We start from the raw sequence: 22,078 nt of genomic DNA on the forward strand, positions 1-22,078 counted from the left end.
ATTTAATGAAAAAGTTTAAAATTGGCCATTTGGTATGTAAAATATATTAAAAAGTGGAAAACATAGAATTGAAACTTTCTACCAGTGTTTCATTTCTTTACATGAGTAGGGAGGGGAGGAGGGGAACAGAGAGGTGAGGATGGCAACTTGATTGGACTAATCTGGACTGTTCTTGGGCTTTCTGAGGCTATCATCAAGGAGTATTGGGGGAAAAGGAGAAGGAAACCACAGGGGGCCAAATCCTTAGCTGGTGTAAATAAGCATAGCTCCTTTGAAGTAAACAGAACGATACTGATTTACATCAGCTGAAGATCTGGGCCTTTATTTCTTTAAGAATGTATTGAATAATTTCTAATGCCTTCATAAAGTATTGTTTGGTTGATCCTGGCTGTTAAAATGTGTGTTTAGGAAATATGAAGTTGCCCTGTAATAATTGCCTCCCCCCCCCGCCCCCGGAAATAAAATACAACTGCAATCATGAGCAGTTGTTTCCTCCACATCCTATTGTTATACTCAAAGGAATAATTTTCCCTGTAAAAATATATTTTTGCTGTATCACAGGCTGTCAAGTAGGCTCCACTTTGATTGAAAAAAGGAACTACTTTCAGAATGCAACCACTGCAACCTCAAAGGCTTTGTGTGGATTGTTGCGGGGCAGAGTGGCCCTTTTAGTGTCCTTGTCCTGGGGGGGTTGGAGAAGGGAGATGGTCAGGAACAGGTGAGGCATTACCTGAGTAGGTGGGTGGGCCAGTAAGGCCCAGGTAAGCTATTGGCCCCATGCACCTGGAGGAGGGTATATAAACCTTGCCCCTCCAGCTTGAACCCCCTCTCACACCTGCATTCTCACCTCTGTGATTAACATGAGGTTTGGGGCTGCTGTTGGCATTGCACCAGTCACCTTTTTGGAATTAGGAAGAACTTTATTTACCTTACTGCCAGATTGGGGTGGGTTTCACAGCTGCTCAGGGACCTGGTTGGGTCAGTCAGGTAGTACTGTGGTTCAAGATCTGACAATTTTGCAGGTGACAGGTGTCTAGTACAGGTACTCGTTCCATAGGGGGTCAGGTTCCCTAAGAAATCAGAGCTGGAAGTGGACTTAGGAGGAAGGCATCCCCTGAAGAAACTGGGAAATAGGGTTAGGGTTCCTATGTTAGGTACAGAGAAGATAAAACCCTCTTTCCCCAGCCCTTTAACCCTCAGAGTAGGAGAGGGTGCTTGATCCCAGCAACAGGCTGGGGACCAGCTGTCTAAGGCTAAAGGCAGCCCTCCACCACATGGAAACAATTAAGGAAGGAATCATGACCTGCACTGTACACGTTATTACTGGACGATTCCCAGATGAGCTAGTAGAGCTGCAACTTAATTAAACTACATCCCTTGCATTTTGTCTTTCTTCCCACATGGCCAGGACGCTGTCTTTGGTAACAGGAAAAGTGCAGCTTTGAGTTCTAACATCCACTGAAGTTAACAATGCTCTTGCTTTCTCTGCTCCACAGGGTTCCTTACACAAACAAATGACTCGGATCGTTCCCTGCTCCAGCTCTCATTCCAAGGATGCATGCAGTTTATTCACGTGGATGATCAACTGGTGGATTTGCATGCAGTGGAGCAAGGCAAACTGGGAAGCTTTGCCAATGTCAGCATTGATATGTGTGCCATTATTGACAGGTAAGTAAGGGAGTAACCATTGACAATAACCAACAGAGTTTAAAACTGCAGATTCTGAAAGCACACGATGATATGGGGGGGGCTCCCTTTTCCTAAAAGCCATGTGGTTCATAGGGCCTCTGTGTGGCCCTTATTGTCTGTTTGGATAGGTTATTACTATTAGAGAGGTAGCTGGAAAAGGTAATGTCCTATAGTTGATTCTGGTTTATTCAAACACGTAACTGTTTCAGAGAAAAATCTGTGAAAGTTATCTTGGTTTTGAGTCAAACTTTTAAAATCCTATTCTAAGTACTGTGGGATATATGAGAAATATAGATGTCCCAAGAAGATTGCACTCAGAATCCTGCTGGCAGCAGAGTTATTTGTGAAGCTGTGAGGAGACTCCATTTTGTAGGACTTCATATTGTAGTGGAGTGGAGTTATTTGTGAAGTTTTTAGGGAAGTCTGAGGAATGGATGTTATCTCTTTTATAACATAGTTTTTGTTCTTCTGGCTTGCCATTGGATGACTATAATATAAATCCAAATTTTACTAAATTTAAAGAGAAATAAAGATCCCGGTTAGTCCAGCAGAGCCAAAATGTGTTAACCTTCTGGGCTACTGCACACCTTGCCTATTTCTCCAAGCTTTTCCCGGGGGATGGTTTGAGTTGGGGACTGTAGAATTTTTAGCAGGGTTTTGATGTGGTCATTGGTCATAGTAGATTTTAATGTAATGTGGTAAATAATTTGTACAAGTGCATAGAGGTTTAGATAGGACCATTTTTTAGAAAACGAAAAATAAAGAATGGGTACCTGTGGAATTCTACTTCTTGAGTAAACAAACTATTGGATACATTGCGGTTCATTGTACTGGAAAAGTGTAAGTATGAATAGTCCATAAAGATTTACTTCTGTTTCCTAAACAGAATAAAAGAACCAGTTAGTGTCAGGCCACAAGAGCAAAAATACAGATGATTTAAAGGGACTAAATCAGTGTGCTGGCACCTTAGAGAAACAAGCAATTTCATCCCCAAGGTGAATAAATTGAATCTTGAGATCCAGTATGCTGTGGATGAGCAGTCTCTTGGAACTTGGCTGTAATATGAGGCTTTCCTGAGAGCACTTAGTTCCTCAGAGGAAGATAATGGTGCACATCCCCACACATGTGCATGTAATAAATACAAAAGCTTTGCTAGAATAACGCAGGTTCTGGCACAAAGTAACAAAGTGAGTTTATAATTAAGGCAGATGCTTACTCTGAACCCAGGTCTTTCAAGCACTTATGTATGCTCATTTTTATTGATATCTGTTTAAAAACATTTCCCGTCTTCCTGTTTCCTAGTGAAATAAGGAAAGGGAGCAATGTCTAACATAACCCAACTATCTTGGCCCCTAATGGAAATGGCTGTGACTTTCTGCATGTATTTTTAGCTCAGTTGCCAGGGTGGATAAAAACCGATACTCTTTTCTACAAAAGGAAAAAAATTAAAAACAGATTTTTTCATTTAAATTAAATAAAGGTTTATCTTTTAAAATGATTTGAAATTGACAATATATGTTAAGCCCTAAACATATTATAATCTATTAAAAGCATTTAAATAAAATACAAAAATAATTAGTAAATGTTGCCAAGTTTTAAAGAAAGCCAAACCACTGATGTAGTGGCAGTCACTGGTTAAGCATCTCGAACCAGAGTCTGTGGAAGTGCTAAGCCAGCTTTTAACAACAGTAGTCTCTGCTGCAGGTGCAGAGAGAATATCTTCATTTCATTCTATTCAACTAGCTCAGTTCAATGACTAGGTCATTCAAAGTTAAGAAACAGATTGGGAGCTGAAGAAGCAGGAAAGCTTGTTTTCCTCCTCCCGTGAATATGAATAAAAACAAGGTGTGAGAGGGTGAGATCTTCTAGATAGAAAATCTTGAAGGATATGGTAACCAGAAATAATCAGCTCAATTAATTTACTTCAGATAATGCTTCATTTGTTTAATAAATCAGTGAATTTTAAATGCAAAACATGGATAAACTGTTTTTATGTATCCAGCACATTTAAGATCAAAATAGAATGCTGTTTTATGCATTTTCAATTGAATTTGACTCTCCATCCAGAGCTTAACACATAAATCATAGGTTTAAAAAAAAAATCTGGTAAATATCATTCACCATTTTGTAACATAAAGTAAAAGTTAAGAATTTTAATAAATGTAAGCTTATCTATAGAATTGCTTAAATAAATATTTATAGATATCCTCCAGCTTAGCAAAAAAACCCTCACCAAATTTAGTGTTCAGCTTATATTTGGTTGCAAACCAACATGATTCGATGGTTTACTAATCAATCAAAACCAACCTTTTTAAAGAAAATTACTAAAGTACAGAATCAAAACATTAATAAGATCAATTATTTAAATCAAAGTTTCCTGCTGATTTAAATCATGATTAAAATCAGCAACTTAAATTGCTTTGATTTAAATCAATCCACCCTGCTAATTGTTAGTCTGCTGTGAAACTGAGGGTGTTTATATAATTTTGCTTTTACAATTTTAACAGCTTCCAGGAAACAAATGCTTTGTCCATTTCTTTTCCAGTAGTATTCTAACAAAATTTCAAAGTGACAGCAGATATTCTGAAAAAGAAAAGGAAATAAGATATATGATTTTTGGACTTTCAAACAGCCTCATTTTCCTTGTTGGCACATGAGAAATATGTATGTTCTAGAGATGGAAAAACATTTTAATTATGTTTTTAATAGATCTGAAATGTATCTGTGCTTTGGAATATAGCCCTTCATAGTTTGAGTTAATTTGTTCTGTTTTTTCAGTGTGTGATTTTTGGAAATAAATCTAACCCCTGAAGAAAAGGATGTGAAGAGATCTGTAGCTTAGACTTTCGGGGGGTTTTTTGTTATTATTTTTGTTTTGTGTCCCAAGCTGGTGCGTCTACACACTGGTTTATAGATGGATAGTGATTTCATTTACCAGTAAATAAATAATAACTCATCTGAAATCAGTGGAATTACACTGGGATGAAATGATTGTGAAATCAGAATCAGGCCTTTACACTGTAAAGTGGAGGAAAGAAAAATAATTCAGTAATAGAAAAACATTGGGAGAAAGGGAGTCAAATGATTTTTTGGAAAATATGATGTAAGGCTTCATGTGTATAGGGATATATTACTGACCATTTGACCATGATGGTGATAGTGACAGTGAAATACCCAGGGAGACTAGAGGGGGTATAAAAATAAAAAACTCAATAATGATGGGGGGTTTCAACTATCCCCATATTGACTGGGTACATGTCACCTCAGGATGGGAGGTAGAGATAATGTTTCTTGACACTTTAAAGGACTGCTTTTTGGAGCAGCTAGCTCTGGAACCCACAAGAGGAGAGGCAATTCTTGTTTTAGTCCTATTTGGAGCACAGGATCTGGTCCAAGAAGTGATTATAGCTTGACCACTTGGTAATAGTGACCATACATAATATAATAAAATGTAACGTCCCTGTGGCGGGGAAAACACCACAGCAGCCCAACACTATAGCATTTCATTTCAGAAAGGGGGACTACACAAAAATGAGGAAGTTAGTTAAACAGAAATTAAAAGGTACAGTGCCAAAAGTAAAATCCCTGCAAGCTGCATGGAAACTTTTTAAAGATACCATAATAGAGGCTCAACTTAAATGTATACCCCAAATTAAAAAACATAGTAAGAGAACCAAAAAAGTGCCACCGTGGCTAAACAACAAAGTAAAAGAAGCTGTGAGAGACAAAAAGGCATCCTGTAAAAAGTGGAAGTAAAATTCTAGTGAGGAAAATAGGAAGGCGCATAAACTTTGGCAAATGAAGTGTATAAATATAATTAGGAAGGCCAAAAAAGAATTTGAACAACTAGTCAAAGTCTCAAAAATTAAGAAGCAGGAAGCCTGCTAAACAACCATTAGGGCCACTGGACAATCGAGACGTAAAGGAGCACTCAAGTATGATAAGGCCATTGTGGAGAAACTAAATGAATTCTTTGCAGAGATCTTCACAGCTGAGGATGTGAGGGAGATTCCCAAACCTGAGCAATTCTTTTTAGGTGACAAATTTGAGGAACTATCCTAGATTGAGGCATCATTAGAGGACGTTTTGGAACAAATTGATAAACTAAACAGTAATAAGTCACCAGGACCAGATGGTATGCACCCAAGAGTTCTGAAGGAACTCAAATGTGAAATTGCAGGACTACTGATTTAGCTTCTAACCCATCATTTAAATCAGCTTCTGTACCAAATGACTGGAGGATAGCTAATGTGACGCCAATTTTTTAAAAGGGCTCCAGAGGTGATCCCAGCAATTACAGGCCAGTAAACCTGACTTCAGTACCAGGAAAACTGGTTTAAATTATAGTAAAGAACAAAATTGTCACACACATAGATGAACATAATTTGTTGGGGAAAAGTCAACGTGGTGTTTGTAAAGGGAAATCATGCCTCACCAATCTACTATAATTCTTTGAGGGGGTTTACAAGAATGTGGACAAGGGGGATCCAATGGATATAGTGTACTTAGATTTTCAGAAAGCCTTTGACAGGTTCCCTCATAAAAGCCTCTTAAGCAAAGTAAGCTGTCATGGGATAAGAAGGAAGGTCCTCTCATGGAATGGTAACTGCTTAAAAGATAGGAAACAGGGGTAGGAATAAATGGTCAGTTTTCAGAATGAAGAGAAGTAAAAATTGGTATCCTCCAGGGGTCAGTACTGGGCCCAGTCCTATTGAACATATTCATAAAGGATCTGGAAAAATGGGTAAGCAGTGAGGTAGCAAAATTTGCAGATGATACAAAACTACTCAAGATAGTGAAGTCCCAAGCAGACTGCAAAGAGCTACAAAAGGATCTCACAAAACTTAGTGACTGGGCAACAAAAAGGCAAATGAAATTTAATGTTGATAAATGCAAAGTAATGCACATTGGAAAACATAATCCCAACTAAACATATAAAATGACGGGGTCGGGTCTAAATTATCTGTTACCACTCAAGAAAGAGATCTTGGCGTCATTGTGGATAGTTCTCTGAAAACATCCACTCAATGTGTAGCAGCAGTCAAAAAAGTGAACAGAATGTTGGGAATCATTAAGAAAGGGATAGATAATAAGACAGAAATTATCATATTGCTTTTATATAAATTCATGGTATGCCCACATCTCGAATACTGCGTGCAGATGTTGTCGCCCCATCTCAAAAAAGATATATTGGAATTGGAAAAGGTTCAGAAAAGGGCAACTAAAATGATTAGGGGTATGGAACAGCTTCCATATGAGGAGAGATTAATAAGACTGTGACTTTTCAGATTGGAAAAGAGATGACTAAGTGGGAATATGATAGAGGGCTATAAAATCATGACTGGTGTGGAGAAAGTAAATAAGGAAGTGTTATTTACTCCTTCTCATAACACACGAACTAGGGGTCACCAAATGAAATTAATAGGCAGCAGGTTTAAAACAAACAAAAGGAAGTATTTTTTCACAAAAAATAATGCACAATGCACAATCAACCCGTGGAACTCCTTGCCAGAGGATGTTGTGAAGGCCAAGACTATAACAGGGTTCAAAAAGGAACTAGATACATTCATGGAGGATAGGTCCATCGATGGCTATTAGCCAGGATGGGCAGGGATGGTGTCCCTAGCCTCTGTTTGTCAGAAGCTGGGAATGGGTGACAGGAAATGAGTCACTTGATGATTACCTGTTCTCTTCATTCCCTCTGGGGCACCTGGCATTGGCCACTGTCGGAAGACAGGATAATGGGATAGATGGACCTTCGGTCTGACCCAGTATGGCCTTTCTTATATATCAAACTATTTTTAAAAGACCCATCTATCCCAAATAGTACTACTACTACTACTACAAAATACTTCAAAATCCATCTGCACACAAAGCAAACTGTGTTTACACTCTGCTACTCTTTTTGAAGCAATAGACACGGCCAATTGAAACATGATGTAGGTTACTGACATACCTCACCAGTTTGTGCTTTCCAGCTTCTGTTGAATTGAGCAGCCCTCAGTGGTGAAAGAATAGGTTAAGGACTATTTAGAAAAGCTGGACATGCACAAGTCCATGGGGCTGTATCTAATGCATCCGAGGGTGCTGAGGGAGTTAGCTGATGTGATTGCAGAGCCATTGGCCATTATCTTTGAAAACTCATACCGATCGGGAGAGGTCCCAGATGATTGGAAAAAGGCAAATATAGTGCCCATCTTTTAAAAAGGGAAGAAGGAGAATCCAGGGAACTACAGACTGGTCAACTTTACTTCAGTCCCTGGAAAAATCATTGAGCAGGTCCTCAAGGAATCCATTTTGAAGCACTTGGAGGAGAGGGAGGTGATCAGGAACAGTCAACATGGATTCACCAAGGGCAAGTCATGCCTGACCAACCTGATTGCCTTCTATGATGAGATAACTGGCTCTGTAGGTATGGGGAAAGTGGTGGGTGTGATCTATTTTGATTTTAGCAAAGCTTTTGATACAGTCTCCCACTGTATTCTTGCCAGCAAGTTAAAGAAGTATGGATAGGATGAATGGACTATAAGGTGGATAGAAAGCTGGCTAGATCGTCATGCTCAACGGGTAATGATCAACAGCTCAATGTCTAGTTGGCAGCCGGTATCAAGCGGAGTGCCCAAGGGTCTGTCCTGAGGCCAGTTTTGTTCAACATCTTCATTACTGATCTGAATGATGGGATGGATTGCACCCTAAGCAAGTTTGTGGATGACACTAAGCTGCGGAGAGAGGTAGATATGCTGGAGGGTAGGGATAGGGTCCAGAGTGACTTAGACAAATTGGAGGATTGGGCCAAAATAAATCTGAGGTTCAACAAGGACAAGTGCAGAGTCCTGCACTTAGGACGGAAGAATCCCATGCACTGCTACAGGCTGGGGACCAACTGGCTAAGCAGCAGTTCCCCAGAAAAGGACCTGGGGATTACAGTGGATGAGAAGCTAGATATAAGTCAACAGTGTGCCCTTGTTGCCAAGAAGGCTAGCTGCATATTGGGCTGTATTAGAAGGAGCATTGCCAGCAGATCGAGGGAAGTGATTATTCCCCTCTATTCAGCACTGGTGAGGCCACATCCTGAGTATCGTGTCCAGTTTTGGACCCCCCCCCCACACACTACAGAAGGGATGTGGACAAATTGGAGACAGTCCAGCAGAGGGCAATAAAAATGATTGGGGGCTGGGGCACATGACTTATGGGGAGAGGCTGAGGGAACTGGGCTTATTTAGTCTGCAGAAGAGAAGAGTGAGAGGGGATTTGATAGCAGCCTTCAACTACCTGAAGGGGGGTTCCAAAGAGGATGGAAGTAGAGTGTTCTCAGTGGTGGCAGATGACAGAACAAGGAGTAATGGTCTCAAGTTGCAGTGGGCGAGGTCTAGGTTGGATATTAGTAAAAACTATTCCACTAGGAGGGTGGTGAAGCCCTGGAATGGGTTACCTAGAGATGTGGTGGAATCTCCATCCTTAGAGGTTTTTAAGGCTCAGCTGGACAAAGCCCTGGCTGGGATGATTTAGTTGGGGTTGGTCCTGCTCTGAGCAGGGGGTTGGACTAGATGATCTCCTCAGGTCTCTTCTAGCCCTAATCGTCTATGGTTCTTCCACAAACCGGACAAAAAAAATTAATCACTGGAATACAGAAAATATTTTTTTATTTTTGTTTTATGTGGTGAGGGATGAGGAGGAGGTGAAGCTATTGCTCTGCCTACTCTCTGTAATTTAAAAATGACCAAATCTATTATTTTATAGCGTATACTTTAAATAAATCTATTTCAGGGCTGACTGAGAAGCGATATGCCAAGCTTCAGATATCCTGGATTTTTATGGCTTTGTTATAAACATCTGAAAATAGGGGGTTACAAGTAGTTCTATTAAAACATTCTGTCCTATAGAACACTGTTAAGTGTGGGTCTCTTAAAAAAAAACAGATACTATGATTACTATATGTAGGCTTACTTTTGTTTCCCTTTTAAGGGTAGATACTTGTGTGGCGGTGATACTGGTACCCTCCTGTCTTTTTTCACTTGTTTGGCACTGACTGATAAAGGCTTCAATCTTCATCAACATGGAAATTGCTTTCATGGCCACACTTGAGTGAAGACCCCCACTGGGCAAAAAGATAAGCTGTCAAAATGAATTATTCTTACTGTAGATTTCAGTCATTTGGTTGAAAATATCTTGAAGTGGCATTTTTTATTGTTAGTCAGATTGTGTAGTAAGGAAGAGGCCATTTTTAAATAAGGACTATAAGACAAAAGATGAGTAATGTTCTGAATTCTTGCATCTCACTCAATCTGAAAGCAATTTTTTGTTGAAGTCCCAAAGTTCTACCAACTGCATACCTTTTATGAAGAGGGCCTCTGAATTTAAATTCCATATTTTTTTCTAGAACACTAAAAGAGTAGTAGAAATACTAATGCATTAGAATATTACAATTATAATTGACAAAAAGGCTCGTGGCTTTTTAGTAGACATTCTTCCTATTTCCTTTAACTAGGTATTTTGCTGTTTTTCATAGACCTACTAATTAAGTTCTCCTTTGCAGTGAGACTCCAACACTAAGAAACCTTACCTTTCTTACTAGTGATACACTGGCGTATGTGTATGTATAATAGAATACACACACAGGCACATAAAAAACCAAGCCTACAAATATGGAGAAGGGGTGTATGTTGAAGATGGAGTAGAAGAAACGTGTTTAAAAATAACAGTAACAGTAATAATCAGTTAGATTTCTCTCTATAATATTTTAATTTTCTTCCCTGCTACAGTAGCTTCATCTGTAAACACACTTGCAATGTAAGTCACATTGTTGTCACAATGATCAACATACTGTACTAGTGACAGCTCAGATCCCTATATACCTGCTTTACTTCTCGTTAACAAACTGAGTTTGTTGTTATAATCCAGATGGTACCGTTGTACATTAGGATTTTAGCACAGGACATTGAACAGGAATTATTACTCAGAGCTAATTTATCCTGGCAGCCTGGGAGTGTTGCTAAGTGCTCCTGGCCTTGCAGTGGCTGATAATATGGATTTTTTATCATTGGATAGCAATGATGAGATGCTAAAAACGTATTTAAAATCTAGTTTTCAATATGTTGTTATAGATTATGTATAACATATGTTGATTTTAATGACAATCTGGCAGTGTACCATAAAGAAATACAAAATAACATAGAAAGTGAAATATAGCTTCACAGCACCAAAACTTTCTATAGGTGTAGGCCAGTATCGTACGGATGTATGGAAATGATGATTCCCAGAGATGAGCTGGTTGTCTAGTTTTTCTGCTAATTTCATGTTGAAAACAATAAAACATGCCAGGCAAACCTTTCTGGGTGAATATTGCTCATCTGTAGTGGTGATAGGAGGCTGTGACGTTATTGACATAAACTGGAACCATATAGATCATTGTTGCAACCAAGGTCCTGTAGTGGCACCCAAATCTTGTATAAAGGGGGTCAAATGGGGTGTCTAAGACAAGGTTATGGTTTACTGGTTATGATTATGCTGTCTATATGTGTGTATCAGTTTTGTAGTTGAAGTTATGAATATTGGCTCTATACTGTCTGTATGGCAAATTTATGCTATGCTTCTGGGTGACATCCCAGACAAGCTGGGATTAGCTCTGCCTAGCCTGCTTGATGGCCCATTAAGGACCATCAGCTATACAATGGACCCATTGAGAGAAGGCAAATATGCCTTCAGACTCAGCAAAGTATGCAGGGGCTGGGCCATGTGACTCCAGGCTCCATTTTGCTGTAATTTTCCACAGTAAGAACAAAGAGGTGTTCTTACACCTGGAAAAGACTATATAAGGCTGATGCCTCATCTCCATTTGGTCTTCAATCCTGCTTCGTACCTCTGGAGGGACTTTGCTACAATCTGAAGCTCTGAACAAAGGACTGAGGACCCATCCCAGCTGGGGATGTATTCCAGAGTCTTGATTTGAACCTGCAGTGTATTCTATCGCTGCTGCAAGCCTGAACCAAGAACTTTGCCATTACTGTATGTAATTGATTCCATTTAACCAATTCCAACTCTCATCTCTATCTTTTTCCTTTTATGAATAAACTTTTAGATTTTAGATTCTAAAGGATTGGGAACAGCGTGATTTGTGGGTAAGATCTGATTTGTTTATTGACCTGGGTCTGGGGCTTGGTCCTTTGGGATCAGGAGAACCTTTTTTCTTTTACTTGGGTATTGGTTTTCATAACCATTTGTCCCCATAACGAGTGGTACTGGTGGTGATACTGGTAAACTGGAGTGTCTAAGGGAACTGCTTGTGAGACTTGCGGTTAGCCAGTGGGGTGAGACCGAAGTCCTCTTAGTCTGGCTGGTTTGGTTTGCCTTAGAGGTGGAAAAACCCCAGCCTTGGGCTGTAACTGCCCTGTTTGAGCAATTTGTCCTGAGTTGGCACTCTCAATTGGGTTCCGCCAGAACCGCATCATTACAGAGGCCAACATCTGATTGACTTGAACCCTCTAGAACTACCTTTTCTAGATCATGTGGTTGCTAATTAGACACTGAATTAATGCATTTACATAAAGTAATCCAGTAAGTCTCACCAGTGCATGAGCATGGCTACATCATCTCTGACAGGTAGCAAGTTCCTTTTTAATCAAATTTAAGCTCCATTTACAAATCTTTAAAATTGATTATTACATAGTCTTAAAAATTTTTTCAGTGTCTAGCTTTTTGAATAAGATTGAGACCCCAAATCATGCTCCCCCCCCCATTTATGTAGTCATTCAGTAGGTGGGGACTAAGAAGAATGCCCTCATGTGTGACCTACATAAGGGCCAACTGAAACTGCAGTTTCCATGCTCAAGAAAGAGCAAACCCTGCTTTGAGGTTTCTCTCCTCCCAGGAGCAGATCACCCAAAAGGAGGAAGACCGGAAGAGGGAGTAGATAGAGCATCTGGTTGTGTGGATGGGAGTATGCTGAATCCATTTCAGGGATGTTATAATTTGCACACATCCCCCTCACAAGTGAGGAGGCATTGAATGTACTGCTCCTAAATGATTCTAGAATGGAGATTAAAGCCCTCCGTTCATCCGCCTCTAGCAGGGACAGAATTATTCAAGTTCTTAATTAATTCATTTCTTAGCCGAAGCAAAAGTGCATCATAGTATTAGTTGTGATAATGCTTTCAATATGATGAACATCTGTCCACTAAGAACTAGACTGACCACAATCAAGTTATTTTCACGTAGGCCATTGAACTGCCATCTGATCATGTTGTATAAAGCTGGTGAGAAAATAGGAAATGTTTTTGCTGCAGCATTTTGAATGGGAAAATTACCTTTATCCTGATGGGAAACTTCAGTTTTCCTGAAAGAAATTTTGAAAAATTAAAAAAGTGTGGGGGAAAAACACACTTTCCCACACATTCTTACTGCTTTCCAACTAGAAAAAGTTAGTACACAGGCAAAAAAAGTGAGGAAAACCCACTTTCTACTTGGAGAACAGCAAGAAGGTGTGAAAAGTGGTGTCTCATACTTTTTCACTTCTTTCCAACTGGAAAAATTTGGAAAACTTGTAAGTAGGTTCCCCCCAAACACACACTTTCTTACTGTTTTTCAACTGCCATAAATTCTGAAACAGCAAAAAGTGTGTATGTGTGCGTGGAGTATGGAGAGGGACCCACCATTCAGAAACTCTTTATGCTGGAATTTCTCATTCTGAAAAAAATTCAGAAAGTCAAAAGTTTGTTGACATTGACTTTTGTGTATATACACACACACACACACACACACACACACACACACACACTTTGACAAAACCCTATTTTCAGGTCTTTGGAGAAAGGACATTGTTGTTGTTAATTAATTTACTATTATTGCGGTGTTGCCTAGGAGCCCCAGCCATGGCCCAGGACCCTGTTGTGCTATGTGCTGTACAAACACACAACAAAAAGACAAGTCGCTGCCTCAAATAGTTTGCAGTCTGTTCTGCAGGATTGTAGATTTGGCACATTCCCCAAGCACTAAATCAGTGGTTCTCAAACTTTTGTACTGGCGACCCCTTTCACATAGCAAGCCTCTGAGTGCGACCCCCTTATAAATTAAAAACACTTCTTTATATATTTAACACCATTATAAATGCTGGATGCAAAGCGGGGTTTGAGGTGCAGGCTGACAGCTCGCAACCCCCCATATAATAACCTCGCGACCCCTTGAGGGGTCCCGACCCCCAGTTTGAGAACCCCTACACTAAGTACATTTACAAAATATATTTGCCCAATAGCTGGGTTGACAGTTCTGTGAGAGAGGGCTTCTCCAGAAGTGCCCAAGGTACAAATACCCACTTTCTCCTGGGCGACTAGAAGGAGGATCCACATCCCATCCACCTGGTCCTCTGCTCTCCATCCAGGAGAAACTTCCCCGTTTCTCCCATCTCTCCCATCCAGTTACAGAGGGAGCCTCATAAAAAGGGAAACAATCCCCCTTTCTTCTGGCCAGCTGGACAAAGACACTCCATATTCAGCTACAGTGAGCACATTTGGCCAATAACTCCTGGGGGGAGGGTGGTGGCTGGGGAAAGAGGAAGAGTGGGAATGGAACTCTGTAGTTGTCTGAATTAGTTGTTTTGCTTTTGTTTTTTGAGGGGGAGTTAGGATTGTTTTCAATAATGGACCTTCAATAATGACATATTGATGTAAAATGATATAGCACTGCTCCTGATATTGTTGGATTTTCTTATTACTGCTGTATACGTATTACAAACTTTTTATCCTTGTTAGTTTTACCAAAGTAGCTGTTTATTCCAACAACGACTAATATTAACATTGTTGTTCAAATAAAAATGCTACAATTTATTTAGGAAATGTTGCAACACTGTCATGTCCTAATGAATCTGGTTGCCTGCCTTAGAATTGCCATTAACTAGGAATATGTAGGCAACTGCACCAAAGAGTTATCTCAGCACAAGTACAGAGTCTTTGAACAATGGTTGTATTGTATGACCAGTATATACCCTAGTCAGGTGAATCATTACAGAGCTGTATTTTTAGCATTTTAAATGAATTACACTTGGTAATTTTCAGTGTATTTGTAGGTCTTTAATAGCATAGGATTTTAATAAACTCCCTTTGAAAAAGTGTTTTGAGCCTGATTCTCATTTACTCAAAGGTCTGTTTACACCAGTCTGGCAGTGTAAAGACACTACTAAATGAGGGTAAATATAATTTTGCCATAACAATGTAATTGAGCCTTAGAAGGAGACTTATGATAATTATGCCCTTTATATTTATTCACTTTTATAAAAAATACCAGGTAGTTAACAAAGTACCCTATTCCACATCATATCTAAAGTTATCTAATGTAGGTCTGATCTGGAAATAGTATTTGGTGTTCATTATGTTTTATATTTTCATAACTCCTTGCAAGCGTCAACAAATTCATCAATTAAAATCTGCAGTGAATAAGAAAGAGAGAGGGCACAACTTCCACTGTGCAAATGTCATCACCTGGAGGTGACTGAGTTATTCTACCCACTAACCAGGGCATTTGTTCTGCTGCATAGTGAAGCTTGAAAAGGTCTTAAGGCGGAAAAGAAACAGTTTTCCAGGTGTTTTAGAATTCATTAGCATTGGGCTCTTTGCCTAAAGCTAGACCAGTAGAATACATTGAAGTATTACTTGTTTAAAGGAAGGACATGAGTGGAATTAATTTACTTAATTTGGAACAGAAGAAAACATTGTTGGCCTAGCGTTACTAAAGTTAAAAAATAAAGTGGACAAGTGGACATAGTGCCTTGCCTCATTGAATGAATATGAATAGTGCTCTACATATATGTAGTGATCCATGAAACCAGCAGCTGTTTTATGTGTTAGTGGTGGGGGAGAGGGGCTGTATTTTGTGGTTTTGGTTTGTATTGGTTTTCTTTTTTCTTTTCTGTTTTTCTTGATTAGCTGGCTCTGTATGGTATCATTTGAATAGGGACAACCACAACCAATCTGGAGCTTGCACTAGTGTATTTAGTGGCACTTGACATAGCTTGAAGAAGAATGAAGGCAAAGGCTGTTCCCTGTGAATAGTATAATCAGTGATTGATTTTAGGGGGAGGTGCAGGTCAGTTCCACTTATCTAAAAAACTAATTACTTTATGGCAACTTTTTAAAAATGAACTGATTATAGTTTTAGTGAAGTGTTCCATACTGACAGTGCTGGAGTCCTCTACCACAGAACAGATACCATATTGTATGTACAGTGCCAGGGTGCACTTCCCCACATCTTATGAGGATTTCTTATCATAATGATCTGGACCGAGACTAAGGGCATGTCTACACGAACACTTACTGTGGAGCATACTGGGGTATATATCTACAGCATTGCTGTCCTTTTTATTTAGATTCAGACAATTAACCAAGATTACATTGGCACTTTAAAAATTTTTACCTAAGGTCACTTTTTAAAATGACTGGGGTACGTAAGGTAAAAATGTGCCTAAGGATGCAGATAGATGCCTAGTGGGATTTTCAAAAGCACCTGAACAGGGTAGGCACCCCACTCTCATGGACTTAAAGGGGAATTAGGTGGCTAACCTGTTTAGATGGTTTTGAAACTCCTCATACCACAAAACTATGAAAAAAGAAATATTGTAGAAAGGTGGTTTTGTGCAAAGAGACTGGATTCGGACTCAGGAGACTTGATTCAGTTGCTGATTCTGCCTCTGTGACATTGGGCAACTCATTTAATCTCTCTTGGTAAAATTTTCAGAAGCACCTAAATAATTTAGTATCTTAAATTACATTTTCAACAGTGACTTGGAATTTAGGAGCCTAATTCTCTTTGATAGTGGGAATTAGGCTCCTAAGTACCTAAAGGCCAGATTTTCAAAGGTATTTAGACACCTAATTCCCACTGATTTCAATGGCAATTAGGTGTTTAAATACCATTGAAAATCTGGCCTTTAAGTCACCTTTGCAATTAGTACTTAAGCATCTAAGTTACATTTGAAAATGTTACCCAGAAAGATGGTGCTCTTCCATTCCCCAGCTGTAAAATGGGACAATACTTCCTTTCTCACGCCCCACCGTTTTCTACTTAAATTGTAAACTCTTTGGGCCAAAAAGTGTCTATTATTGTGTTCAGTGTACAGCACAATGCCTGAGCTGCTAACTTGGTTGCCATGGCAACACCATCATTAATAATATGGCTTGCCCTTTGAACTCCAGTTTTGTTTTGTTGGCCTTGCTGATGTGGATTGTAGGGGGATTAAAACAAGGTAAAATTGATATTTATAAAATTGGAAACAACTGTGTTTCATCTAGTAATATTATAACTATATATAACATACAAACTGACCTTCTCCTGGCTTCAGTAATTGCTACTTCTTGGCTGAGTTAGAGGAAGAACATGAATGAAGGGATAGGGAGAAGACTGGGGGAAATGCATATGGGCAGGGAGAGGAGAGAGTGAGGTTGGGAGCCAGTGAGGTCTCTCTGGATCTCAGGAAAAGAGTCCAGGTGAAAAGCAAAGGCTTTGGGAGGTAAAAGTGGGTATAAAGGGGGTTTAAAGGAAGGTTTTGGAGAAAAGTAATGGAAGAAACAGGAATGGGAGAAATGAGGATGTGTGTACAGGGGGCTGAGGTGCAGTTTACCAGGGTAGATGAAGGGGAGCATATAAGGGGGGGAGTGATAGGACACTTATGACCGTCACCAAATGTCATCCAGGATTTTAGGAAATCAATTAGCCCTAGCTGGTGGCCCCCAAAAAACACTAGAGGGAAGAATGGTCCTTCTGCCAAGAAAAGTTTTGCAGGCTACTTGTGATTCCAGTTTAAAACAAACAAACAAAAAGCACCAGCTAGGTTTGAAGTTGGGGTTTTATTGGACAGAAGGCTGCATAGCCTGGGAGGTCCTCTGAGAGTTGGAACAGTTCAAATAATGATCCAAACTGTGAACCTTTTTGATTTTCCCCCATCAGTAGCTCTCTCTGTGGTTTAGATATGTTGAGGTTGGTTTGCTGTGCATTTTTGTTTCAGACTTTATTATCCCTGTGGTTCATATGTTTGCTTTATTCCCTTTAACTTGGAGTGAATAAATTGTAAGCATCAGTAATATTTTGACTAGAATCTTGCAGGTAAGTAAGTGAGTGCTATATTACCTTGTAGTCAAGTACCTAGATATTTGGAAATATCCAACATTCTTAAAGCCACTTTGTGTCATATTTAATCCGAGCTAAACTATGTAGAGAAGAAAAACATTTTCATTGTAACTTTAAGAAACATTAAACTATTTTATATTATGAAAAATGTATGCTCCTTAGATGACTCTCTAAAGCAGGTAGGACGTTTGCCCATGATAGATGTTTGTTCTTGGTAAAACAGAAGCTAAGGCAGCTGCTATTAAGAACGTAAGACCTGCCATACTGGGTGAGACGAATGGTCCACCTAGCCCAGTATCCTCTCTCTAACATTGGCCAATACCAGAGCTTCAGGGGGAGTGTACAGAACAGGGTAATCTTGGAGAGATCCACCTCTCTCTTCCCCTCCTGGCTTCTGACAGCCAGAGGTTTAGAGTCACTCTGAGCATTGGGTTATATCCCTGCGTGTCTTGACTAATAGCCATTGATGGACCTTTCCTCTATGAATTTATCTAATTATTTTTTTAATACTTTTGGCCATCACAACATCACATGGCAAAGAATTGCACAGACTAATTGTGTTGTGTGGAAAAAGTAATTCCTCTTATTTATGTAATCTTCGGCCTATCAATTTAATTTATCACTGGTTTTTGTATTGTGGGAAAGGGTAAATAACACTTTATTTTTTTAAAATCCCAACATCTTGTATATGTATTTGGGATTTTGTTTTCCAATATGCATTACTTTGCTTTTACCAATGTTGAATTTCATCTGCCATTGTGTTGTCCAATCACCCGGTTTTGTGAGATCCCCTATATCTCTTTACAATCATCTTTGGACGTAACCATCTTGTGTAATTTTATCATCGGCAAAATTTGCAACTTCACTATTCACTCCCTTTTGCAGATCTTTTATGAATATGTTGAACAGCACAAGTCCTAGGGAAGTTCCCTGGGGACCCCATTATTTACCTCTTTCCATTGTGAAAACTGACCATTTATTCCTACCCTTTATTTCTCATAACTGGTTCCTGATCCATGACAGTAAGGGTGACCCAGTCAATATAATGTAGTTGGTTTTCCCTCTTAGCCAACTACAGCTTACTTTGCTTAAGAGCATTTGGTGAGGGACTTGTCAAAGGCTTTCTGAAAAACCAACTACGTTATATTGACTCGATCACCCTTATCCACATACTTGTTGATGCCCTCAAAGAATTCTAATAGATTGGTGAGGCATGACTTCCCTTTACAAAAGCCATGTGGAGTCTGTTCTTTAATACAATTTATACCAATTTGCTCAGTACTGAAATTAGGCTCACCAGCCTGTAATTCTCAGGATTGCCACTGTAGCCCTTTTTAACAATCAGCATTACATTAGCTACCATGCAGGCATCTGGTACCGAGGCTTGTTTTAGCGATAGGTTACATACTAGAGTTAATAGTTCTGCAATTTCATATTTGAGTTCCTTCAGAACTCTAGGGTGAATACCATCTGGTCCTGATGAGTTATTACTGTTTAATGTATCAATTTGTTGTAAAACTTCCTCTATTGACACATCAGTGTACTACAGTACTTCAGATTTGTCACCCAAGAAGGATAGCTCTGAGGTGAGTATCCCCACCCTCCGCCCGCATATCTTCTGCAGTGAAGACCAATGCAAAGAATTATTTAGTTCTCTGCCATGACCTCGTCTTCCTTGAGTGCTTCTTTAGCACCTTAGTCATAGGGGCCAAACTACCTGTTTGGCAGGCTTCCTGATTCTGATGTACTTTAAAAATTATTACTGGTAGCTTTTGCGTCTTTAGCAAGTGGCATCTCAAATTCTTTCTTGGCCTGCCTTATTATACTTTTACACTTAACCTGCCAGAGTTTGTGAACCTTCCTATTATCCTCACTAGGATTTGACTTGCAAATTTTAAAGGATGCCTTCTTCCCTCTAATGGCCTCCATTACTCTGCTGTTTAGCCATGGTGGCTTTCTTTTGGTCCTCTCATTGTCTTTTCTAATATGGGGTATACATTTTGTATACATTTTGTCTGAGCCCTATTATGGTGTTTTTAAATAGTCCCCATGCTGCTTCCAGGCATTTAATTCTTATCACAGCTCCTCATCTAACAAGTGTACTTGTTTTCGTGTAGATCCTCTTTTTAAAGTTAAGTATTACTGTGGTGTTTTGTTTTGATTTTTTTTTCCCCCCATACAAAGACGTTAAATATAATTTCATTATGATAACTATTACCAAGTGATTCAGCTTTAGTTACCTCTCGGCATTACCTCATTTGCTCCCTTTAGGACTACACCAAGAATTACCTCTTCTCTAGAACTAGCTGCTCCAAGAAGCAGGTGTCTAGAAATTTTATTTCTGTATCCCGTCCTGAGATGACATTTACTCAATCAATATGAGGATAGTTGAAATCACCTGTTATTGCGGTTTCTGCTTTTGTAGCCTCTCAAAGCTCCTGTATAACTTCACAATCACTGTCATCACCCTGGTCATGTGATTGGTAGTATATTCTTACTGCTATACTCATTTTATTCAAGCATGGAATGTCTATCCTTAGAGATTTTATGGTACAGTTTGTTTCATTTAAGATTGTCGTCTTTTTTGACTCTATGCTTTCTTTTACATATAATGCCACCAGGGCAATCTACTGTACCATTCCTATATATTTTATAATCTGGTATCCTCATTCCACCAAGTTTCCATTATATCAGGATCATTTTGTACCATGCACCTCTAGTTCACCCATCTTAGTATTTAGACTTCTAGCATGTGTATTTAAGCCCTTGTACATTTTGCAAATATTCAATTACTTGCCTTCATGTGTTATTTTTTAAATGGGACTCAATGTCATATGACTGTTCCTAACTAGCTCCTACCTGTACTTTTACCAGCTTCTTTCCTCTCCTCTTTACTAGGATATAGAGGTTTGTGTATATATATTAAGGTATGTTGCAGAAGAGGAGGCATGTCTAGGATAGAAATCTTCTGGATCTGGATTTTAGTCACCTTTACAGTGTGATGCAAGGGGCCTCTCTCAATAAAAGAGGGGACCACAACATTCCTAGGGGGGAAATTATCACTGTACTTGGTCTTACTTGGGCAATGGCTTAAAATGAAAGAAAAGAGAAGAATGTTGGTCTCCTTTGTGACTGTGAGTATGTCTGTGTGTGTACACATAGATGAATGCACACACATGCTAAATATTTATTTGGGGGGAAAAAAAGAAGTCAACAGAAACAAACTTTAAAAATCTCATTTTAAATAATGCTAAACATTGCTTTGCCAGGACACCTACTCTTCTATTAGTTGCTTAATCATCACCAGTGCAGAAGCAGCTTAATCAAATGGAGTAATATATAATTTATAAAGGTCAACACCACAAGCTTTGTATGGGGATTCATTTCTCATTTTCTCTTAAGTGCATTACTGTACTCAGAGGACTTGCAGCTTGCATTACATTTGTGCTGAATTATTATTTATTCTGATACGCCTTAAAGGAAGAGATGAGCACTGAGCAAATGTTCATGAAAGTCTGTTTTTGACATGAAAGTTACACTCTTACAAGACTAGGTTGTAAATATTGGCGTGATCCCACAATAACTCCTTTGAAATAGAAGTTTACTAGTTACCTGACTGAATTTTGAGGCCAAACTGCTTTGGTGACGTCCTGAAGTGTACATCATGTTAGCTATTGTCATAACACGTAACTGAAGATTATATGCTGTGCACACTACTTATGTACTTTTATATGAGTTCTATAGTCCTTTTGCTGGGCGTACAGTATAATTTTTCTTAATGATTACCATTCATCATGTGATCATTCTCAAAAATAAATAAAAATGAGTTGTTGTTGGAGCTTTAAAATATATAAATCTTAACAAATGCAAACAGTGCAAATGTATTTCCAGTAGTGTTACATAAAAGCTAAGAGTTATATTAAGACTAGAATTACATCATTCCCTTGTCTGCAGTTATGTAGTTGTTAGAATATAGGTTTCTCATACAGAAGTAATATTAGTTCTCCATTTTTCTTCGTTATTAGTAAATAGATAATTGTATAGCAAATAAATAGAATCTCTCTATATAAACAATCCCAATACATTTATTGCTAAATTATCTAGCTGTCCCATACAATAAATTACACACAGTAATGCTAGATACTAATGCTAGTATGACACATACTGACGTACCTGCACCTTTCTTTTATTAAAACTTTTCAGTGACAAAATAAAAGGAAAAGTATATGCAGATTTTCTTTCTGCAGTACAATATTGATCACTTTTAAGATTATGGGTC

At 38.9% G+C, this 22,078-nt stretch overlaps 1 protein-coding gene across 1 annotated transcript in view; it reads left to right on the forward strand.

Moving 5' to 3' along the window:
- Positions 1 to 22,078, forward strand: part of LOC112113482 (contactin-associated protein-like 2) — a 1,103,244-nt gene that overhangs the window by 499,124 nt on the left and 582,042 nt on the right. Inside the window, exon 10 of the mRNA XM_029912066.1 lies at positions 1,497 to 1,668. Within this exon, the coding sequence (XP_029767926.1) occupies positions 1,497 to 1,668 (172 nt within the window). The remainder of the gene's footprint in view (positions 1 to 1,496; positions 1,669 to 22,078) is intronic.

Source organism: Terrapene carolina, unplaced genomic scaffold (genome assembly GCF_002925995.2).
Source record: "Terrapene carolina triunguis isolate 2854851 unplaced genomic scaffold, T_m_triunguis-2.0 Scaffold179, whole genome shotgun sequence".
Taxonomy (NCBI): Eukaryota; Metazoa; Chordata; order Testudines; family Emydidae; genus Terrapene; species Terrapene triunguis.